The sequence below is a fragment of the Entelurus aequoreus genome, linkage group LG27 (assembly GCF_033978785.1).
Source record: "Entelurus aequoreus isolate RoL-2023_Sb linkage group LG27, RoL_Eaeq_v1.1, whole genome shotgun sequence".
NCBI classification, from domain to species: Eukaryota; Metazoa; Chordata; class Actinopteri; order Syngnathiformes; family Syngnathidae; genus Entelurus; species Entelurus aequoreus.
The window spans coordinates 27,584,540-27,593,838 of NC_084757.1; the positions used below are offsets into that span (position 1 = coordinate 27,584,540).

General features: G+C 43.1%; 1 protein-coding gene across 1 annotated transcript in view; it reads right to left on the bottom strand.

The window, feature by feature from the left end:
* Window positions 1-5,979: 5,979 nt before the first annotated feature.
* LOC133644518 (leucine-rich repeat-containing protein 24-like) overlaps window positions 5,980-9,299 on the bottom strand; it is a 63,685-nt gene continuing 60,365 nt past the window's right edge. Inside the window, exons 2-4 of the mRNA XM_062039050.1 lie at window positions 7,184-7,446; window positions 6,198-6,687; window positions 5,980-6,056 (exon numbers count right to left, since the gene is read on the bottom strand). Coding sequence (XP_061895034.1) covers window positions 6,211-6,687; window positions 7,184-7,354 — 648 coding nt within the window. The 5' untranslated portion in view covers window positions 7,355-7,446 and the 3' untranslated portion in view covers window positions 5,980-6,056; window positions 6,198-6,210. The remainder of the gene's footprint in view (window positions 6,057-6,197; window positions 6,688-7,183; window positions 7,447-9,299) is intronic.

Consider the following 9,299-nt stretch of genomic DNA (forward strand, 5'->3'; position numbering starts at 1 on the left):
AGCAGGTGAGCGTCCCGAAGACTAATCAGAAGCAGGTGAAACTAATCAGCACCTATGACAACTAAAACACAAACCCAGGGGTGCTGAAAACAGAACCGAGGGAGTCAAAAACTGAACAAAACATGATCCGGGCAATGGATCATGACAATATTACATTTGAAAAGATATACAATTTCCTGTATTACATCAATGTTTTCTGTCAAAAGGGAAAAACATTTATAAATGTGGTCAGAAGGATGAGGTGCTTTAATGACACACATTATTTCCAGGCTTTCCCAAGCCACGTTAAAGGATCTGGAGGACCAAATCCTATATTATAGCTCAGTTTGACACCTGAGCTATAATATATCAACTTCGATTGCTTTAGAGAAGATGTTTATGTGATTAAGGCAGGGGTGTCAAACTCATTTTAGATGGGGGGCCACGTGGAGAAAAATCTACTCCCAAGTGGTCCGGACTGGTAAAATCACGGCGTGATAACTTAAAAATAAAGACAACTTCTGATTGTTTTCTTTGTTTAAAAATAGAACAAGCACATTTTGAAAATGTACAAATCATAATGTTGTTGGGGTTTTTTTTTTTTGTTACACTTACATGTTGCGGTTAATAGTATTCTACCTTTATTTTTTGTTATTTATACTTTCCGAATAAATTATGTGATATTGTTCATCAGTCAACTCATTGGTGTTCATTTTCAATCTATCAATATAAACAAATAATATCAAAATGAAGTTACAGTATGTTATTTATGTAGTTTGCTCTTTTTCCTTGACTGGTGCACTAACATCATGTGGTTTATTATTTTTTTTACTTATGTAGCATAATCTACAAAGATACAAATAATTGCTATTGCGACCTCTAGTGGACACATTTAGAACAGCCGTTTATTTGGTCTCCCCTAGAGGGGGGTGGGGGGGGGGGTTACCCACATATGCGGTCCTCTCCAAGGTTTCTCATAGTCATTCACATTGACGTCCCACTGGGGTGAGTTTTCCTTGCCCGTATGTGGGCTCTGTACCGAGGATGTCGTTGTGGCTTGTACAGCCCTTTGAGACACTTGCGATTTAGGGCTATATAAGTAAACATTGATTGATTGATTTAATTCAAAAATGTCGGCTCATTTTTATACTTAGCAAACTCATCCCGCGGGCATGGAGGTTTAGACCTACTCCATGTGCAAAGTGCCTTGACATAACGCCTGTTGTGATTTGGACTTATATAAATACAATTGGATTAATAATAGTTGTACAAAAGACTGTCTCTGTAACGCTTGTTTTCTTTTGTGTCATTGGAGTTGCTTGAGTGTAGTTCACTTTTACAACACCGGAGGGGGCAGTGAACGACTCATTGCATCAGCGAGCCCTGAATGTTACTGTGAACTTGATTGATTGATTGATTGATTGAAACTTTTATTAGTAAATTGCACAGTTCAGTACATATTCCATACAATTGACCACTTAATGGTAACACCCGAATAAGTTTTTCAACTTGTTCAAGTCGTTGTCAATTGTTTAATTGGCAGTGTGCGTCGATACAAAAGTGAGATACTTTATATACACTTTAATGTCACTTGCTACGTGATATCTCAGCGCGGACACTCTGACCACAAGGCCACTGAGCAGGTTAAGCTTTTCAATCTGGCCCGCTGAACATTCCCAAATCATTTATTTTACATCTTTAAGATGGAAACTGTAGCTGCCATTATGATGTGCAGTGATGTTTGCAAATTACCGTAAGTCTTGAACTATACAAAGTATTTCAATGGTTGGAATATGGGCTTTTGCATGATGTACTAGTTACTATGGTAATCTAATAAATTACTATGGTAATCTACGTCAGTGTTTTTCAACCTTTTTTGAGCCAAGGCACATTTTTTGCGTTGAAAAAATCCGGAGTCACACCACCAGCAGAAATCATTAAAAAACGAAACTCAGTTGACAGTAAAAAGTCGTTGTCGCAATTGTTGGATATGACTTTAAACCATAACCAAGCATGCATCACTATAGCTCTTGTCTCAAAGTAGGTGTACTGTCACATCATGCCGTGACTTATTTTGAGTTTTTTTGCTGTTTTCCTGTGTGTAGTGTTTTAGTTCTTGTCTTGCGCTCCTATTTTGGTGGCTTTTTCTCTTTTTTTGGTATTTTCCTGTAGCAGCTTCATGTCTTCCTTTGAGCGATATTTCCCGCATCTACTTTGTTTTAGCAATCAAGGCTATTTCAGTTGTTTTTATCCTTCTTTGTGCGGACATTGTTGATTGTCATGTCATCTTCGGATGTACATTGTGGACGCCGTCTTCGCTCCACAGTAAGTCTTTGCTGTCGTCCAGCAATCTGTTTTTGTTTACTTTGTAGCCAGTTCAGTTTTAGTGTCATTCTGCATAGCCTTCTCTAAGCTTTAATGCCTTTTCTTAGGGGCACTCACCTTTTGGTTATTTTTGGTTTAAGCATTAGACATCTTTTTACCTTCCGCTGTTCATGACATCTACAAAGCAATTACATACCGGCTGCCACCTACTGATATGGAAGAGTATTACACGGTTACTCTGCCGATCTCTAGACAGCAAAGACACTCAACAACAACACATCATTTGCAGACTATAATTACTGGTTTGCAAAAAATATCTGTCGGGGACAGAAGCAGAAGGAGATTTTTACAACAAAGTTCTAAAGCTCAGTGATATATCAGATTGTAGGTGAGGTTTTTTTTAACCTTTGCGTTCATATTTCGCTCTTTGTTGCATTTTTGTGTGTGTTTCGCTTCATTGTAAAATATGTCGATGGAGAGAGGGTGTGACGTTCATATGTTGTCAATATTCAGTGTTTTATCCTTCATAGTTAATACTGTAAATCTCACATTCTTTATTTTCATGTACATTCTGGGTGTCTCATTCAGTAAAAAAAAATGTAAAATTCCATTCCGTTTTATAACGTTTTTAGCATTCAATCAGACATTATTGTGAGGTTTTGTATTGGTGTTCCTAAAAATCAGATATGCCGGCCCCCAGACACATTTTCTTCTCTAAATTTGGCCCCCCCCGAGGTAAAATAATTGCCCAGGCCTGCCCTGGACTCACCTGTGCTGCCAGAGAAAGCAGGAATGCACCAGATTCCACACACTGCCCAGTGGTGACCCACAGCAGATATTAGGCCCTCGCCACGAACCCTCCTCTCCCCGACTCGCCATCTCGTGTTTCCCGCTGCATGAAACCAGAGCTCGCCGAGCAGAGAGCGCGAGTCAACGGTCAGGAACAATCTAGGCGTCTGTCACCGCGCCGCGCTCGTGCCAAGGCGAGCGTGCAGCGGGGGCCCCCCTCTCTTTGTGTGGAGTATCACCGCGCTTCGGCCCTTTGTCCTTCGGAGCAGATGACGGGAGGAGAGCCAAGTAGGGACGAGATGAACATCCCTCAAACCCCCGCCATCATACGGTCACGGCGGGCGGCGATAACCTCGTTATTGTGCTGAAGGTAGCCCGACAGTTTCCTGTCAGCGCCGCGGTTATTTATTGCGGCGTACGTGCCAAGAGCGGGCCACACACACACACTGTCTGTCTTTCGGCCGCCATAATTGGCTTCACGCTGGTGCAACGCCAGCACAGATCAAATATTCGCTCTGCTGAAGATGCTCCTTGATTCCACACTCAAAGCGCCAATTAGTCTTTTTTTTTTTTTTACAAAATAGTGCTGACAAATTTGATATAAAGTAGCCAGAATGTGAAATATTCACTTCAATATGATTAGAAATATCAATCAATTGATTTATACAGCCTTCATTCACAATTATATTGTGGAAGTCTCTCTATGGTGGGTGGGTGGCTTCTCCTGAGTCCGATAGATCTTTCGTGAGGTTTGAGCCAGTCTTTTATTGTCATACACAAGTCTCGCAGCAACATATACTTTAGGCCTTTTCAGTCCGGCGTGTCTCTGCTCTCTGTGCGTGTGTCACTCTGCTCCAACTCCACACTACGTGTCTCGTCCCGGCTGCTGCTAATAAGGGCAACAGGTGATTAGATAACAAATCCCAGCTGGGTAATCTACTCACCTGCCGCTGTCTTCGAGGCCGGTCCTTATACCATACTTGCCAACTTTGAGACCTCCGAATTCGGGAGGTGGGGGGTGTTGAGGTGGGCGGGGTTTGGTGGTAGCGGGGGTGTATATTGTTGTGTATTGTAGAGTTAGTGCTGCAAGGGATGCTGGGTATTTGTTCTGTTGTGTTTATGTTGTGTTACGGTGCGGATGTTCTCCCGAAATGTGTTTGTTATTCTTGTTTGGTGTGGGTTCACAGTGTGGTCCATATTTGTAACAGTGTTAAAGTTGTTCATACGGATACCCTCAGTGTGACCTGTATGGCTGTTGACCAAGTATGTCTTGCAATCACTTATGTGTGTATAAAAGACTGGGCCGGCACGCCGTTTGAAAAGAGGAAAAGCGAACGCTATAATCAGTGCCTTTAAGGCATGCCCCCCATATTGTTGTACGGTTGGAGATCGGGAGAATGGTTGCCCCGGGAGATTTTCGGGAGGGTTGGCAAGTATGCCTTACACAGCCCGCCCCGCGGCAGGCCCGCAGGCCACACCTCCCTCCACAAATATGTCAAATTTGCCTTTACGCATTTGCTCCTGGGCCGCACAGAAACATTAAGTAATTATTAACTTTCGCCTGTCCCACTAAACACACCAATAGCTTGTTTATAGATGTACCATATTTTTCTAGAAGGCGCACTTAAAATCCTTTCATTTTCTCCAAAATCGACAGTGCGCCTTATAACCCGGTGCGCCTAATGTACGGAATAATTCTGGTTGTGCTTACTGACCGCAAAGCAATTTTTTTTGGTACATGGTGTAATGCTAAGTGTGACCAGTACATGGCAGTCACACATAGGAGATACGTGTAGAATGCAATATGACGCCAGTAAACAACACCAAAACTTTAAATGTTCCATTGAAAATAAAGAACATTACACACGGCACTCAAAAATCTGTCAAAAATGTTTTAGTATGACTTTGAAGCCGCACCGCTTGATGCATTGTCAGCCCATTACGGCTAACGTAGTCAGAGATACAAGTATTACTATGGTGTGTGTATAAGGGCCGCAAAATGGCACCCATTAGCGGACATATTATCTGACGTTTTGTTTCGCAATATTATGCAAAACCAACTTTTCTTACCTTCTGGTACCTGCTGATGTGTATTTGGGATCTGCATAAGTCCTGAAAATTTGCGCACGTCCGCCACTGTAGTCTGTGTCGATAAGCTTCTTCTTTTTCTCTATCTTCTTGTTATGGGACATTCACCCTCTGCTGTTGCCATTTCTAATATAAAGTAGCATAAAGTTCTCAATTATATCTCGCTATGAAAGCGCTAAAACATACCGGTGTAGTGAGTTTACATAATTCACCCAAGGAACTTTAGTTATTAGAGAGTTCCTGTCGGACGGTTTTTCACGGGACACATTTCCGGCGATGTTGTTGCACTAGTGAGCCATGGATGAGGAAATTCTGCTTCGTTGTTGATTTAAATAAAGTCTGAATGTCATTAAAACAGTTAGCTCCATCTTTTGACACTTCTTCCACTCCCGTCCTTGCACGCTACACCGCTACAACAAAGATGACGGAGAAAAGACGCTGTCGAAGGCGAGCCACGTAAATAAGACCGCCCACAAAACGGCTGTCAGAAAGCGACTTGAAGATGATCTGTAAAACATCATCTATGCAACATTTTGACCAAAGAACCACCATTACATGTTATGTAGACCACAAGGAAGTGTTTTACATTGAGAAAGAAATCATAATATGACTCCTTTAATGCGCCTTATGATCCGGTGCACCTTTTGTATGAAAAAAGACCTGAATAGACCCGCTCATCGGCAGTGCGCCTTATAATCCGGAGCACCCTATGGTCCAGAAAATACGGTATATTACAACTCCTGATAGGAAGTCACCATTTGTTATAGTACATTAATGCACATTAATAAACATAAAATGTCGTCGCGGTACTCCTCCAGCTGGGCGAACGTGGTCGGGCAGTCCGAGTAGTCGTTGACGTACAGGATGCTCTCCTCCTGCGGGGCGCAGGTCACATGATTTGACAGCAATACCACAACCAACCACCAGGGGGTGATGATATATAATGCTTGTTTTGAGTCCCCAATACTCTGCACCTTTTTTTAACCTTCCGGCTAACCTAAGATTTTGGTACGCACCTGGTCAGCGCTGTCAGCCTCCTTGTCTCCTTGCTGATGGCGGCTGTAGATCATGGCCACCAGCAGCAGCGCCGTCAGAGCCAGCAGCGAGATGCCCGCCGCAATGGCCGTCGGAGGCGGGGCCGGGGCTCCTCAGGCGGGGCCAGTTGGGTGAGTCGGGAGGGGTCACCTGCGACCAGGTGGCCCAGATGGAGGAGGAGGAAGAGGACGAGTTGATAGCCAGCTGGAAGGTCACCCTGGCCACGCCCCCTGCGTTCCACGCCTCGCACTCGTAGAAGCCGGCGTGGGCCACGGTGACGTTGCTCAGGAACAGCATGCCGCTGCCCGTGTCAGGGTCAAAGTGCTCGCCGTCGCTTTTCTGCACGCTCGCTCGGCTCCCCTCTGAGGGCTCCTCGGCTCTGCCCGTGCTTCTGGCTCCGCCCCCCAGCTCTTGCACCAGACCTCTGGGAGACGGCGCCACCTTTCTCTGGGACGCCTTCCTCCACGTCACCTGCAGGTGTGTGCCATGTTACCGTACATCCACTTTACTCAATATTGCCCCTCAGGTGTTACTGGGCCTTTGCTTGCATGCAGAACGGCCCCAGTCTATGAACATTACATCATCACACCCGAGACAATGGGCACATACACCCCCCTTGCCTTCACCACCACTTCTTTCCCATTGGGGTGATGGACGGCTGGCAGCGCTTTATAGCAGCAGTCGACCTCCTGGGCCCCGACTCCCCACCCCTCTGTTGCGAGTTGTCGTGATTAAATGTAACGTGTTTATGTGTGCATTGCGTGGAGGTTAGGAGTATTTTTTTACTCATCTTCTTCCCCAGCGTTTGACCTTTTTCTTATCTTTTACGGGGGCGCCTTTGACGACCCATCAGCGTTCCTGTTCTGTAACCCTGTAGACTGTTTGTTTGTTTAATCTTGAACGGGTTTGTGCTGAAAACAGTTTTGTTGTACTTGTGCAATGACAATCAAGTCCTATCCTATCCCACCTGTGGCCGTGGGTAGCCGGAGGCGTGGCAGGACACCCGCAGGCTCTCGCCCAGATGCACGGCCAGCCGCTTGGGATCCAGCTGCACCAGCGGGGGGATGCAGACCAGGCTGTTGAGCGGCACCTCCACCAGGCTCAGGTGGGACAGATGTGGCGGCTCGGAGCACGCCATGCGACGTTCGGCCGTGCTGAGCAGCCGCTGGCCTTCCTCGTCGATCCAGCTCCGCAACCAGTGGAGGGCGCAGTCGCAGTGCCACAGGTTGTCTGGAGAGCACAGGTCCGTTTGAGCGGATAAAGAAACCCCTTTTATATATATATATATATATATATATATATATATATATATATATATATATATATATACATACATATATATATATATATATATATATATATATATATATATATATATATATATATATATATATATATATATATATATATACATACACATATATATATATATATATATATATATATATATATATATATACATACACATATATATATATATATATATATATATATATATATATATATATATATATATATATATATATATATATATGTGTATATTATATATATATATATATATATATGTATATTATATATATATATGTATATTATATATATATATACACACATATATATATATATATACAGTATGTGTGTGTGTGTATATATAAATTGTTGCGTCGACCAGCATTCCTCCAATGGGGAATTCAAATTGCTAATCTCTCCCAGATTCTTTTTATGGCAATAAACTGATGTTTATATTCAATCAACAGGCAGTAGTTGGTATTTTGTGGTTTATTCTCAAAGCTTAGAGGACAAACCTGAGACCAACCCAGCACCCAAGCGTTCCCTAGCCCGGTCCAGATCGGTCTGAAAACCATCACGAAAACATTCTGTTCCTCAATCTCTCCCCCCGCCCTCACGCCCGCACAGATGCCCATTGTGTCCGTTATCTCAAGTCGGCCCGAGAAGGGAAGCAGGGAGGACTCCTCTTCTCTGCCTCCTACTTCAAGGCCGTCCACAGTGCAAGCACTTTGTCATGAGACGATGCAAAAAAGGAAAAGAGTACAAGATGGAACATTAGCTATTTAAAATATGACTATAGTCATATAAAAGAAGTAACTCTTAATTATGGATAAATGTGGATATATGCATCCGTCAATATATATATATATATATATATATATATATATATATATATATATATATATATATATATATATATATATATATATATATATATATATATATATATATATATCATACTTGCCAACCTTGAGACCTCCGGTCTCGGGGTTTGGGGGGGGGGTTTGTAGCCCGGAAGAGTTAGGGCTGCAAAGGACTCTGGGTATTTGTTCTGTTGTGTTTATGTTGTGTTTAGGTGCGGATGTTCTCCCGAAATGTGTTTGTCATTCTTGTTTGGTGTGGGTTCACAGTGTGGCGCATATTTGTAACAGTGTTAAAAAATAAATAAAATAAAATATGACCACCCTCAGTGTGACATGCATGGCTGTTCCTCAAGTATGTCTTGCGTGTGTCTGAAGAAGCCTCACATAACATGTGTCTGGGCCGGCACGTCGTTAGTACGGAGAAAAAGATTATGTGGTGACAGTTTCTAGAGGACACTTAAGGCAGTGCCATCACGGCACACCCTCGCCATACCGTGATTGGTAGATTCCTTCAGCTCCGCACACAAGGCTGTCAAGCGCCATTCCTTTAAAACTCGCGGGCCCACTAACATTAAACTTTCATATTAAGGTGGGGGCCGCAAAATAACGTCTCGCGGGCCGCGTGTTTGAGACCCCTGCTCTATGTCCACTACTTGCTGTGCATATCCTACCAAGTCAGTCCTACACTGTTCCAATGTCCATTTCTCTGCTCTCAATTGTTGATGACTGAAGTGATGATAACAACAAAAACCTAACCACCCCCCCTCCACATCCCACACCCCGGATTGTAAATAATGTAAATAATTCAATGTATATACTCTGATGATTAACTTGTATGATGACTGTATTATGATGATAGTATATATCTGTATCATGAATCAATTTAGTGGACTTAAACAAGTTCAAAAACTTATTGGGGTGTTACCATTTAGT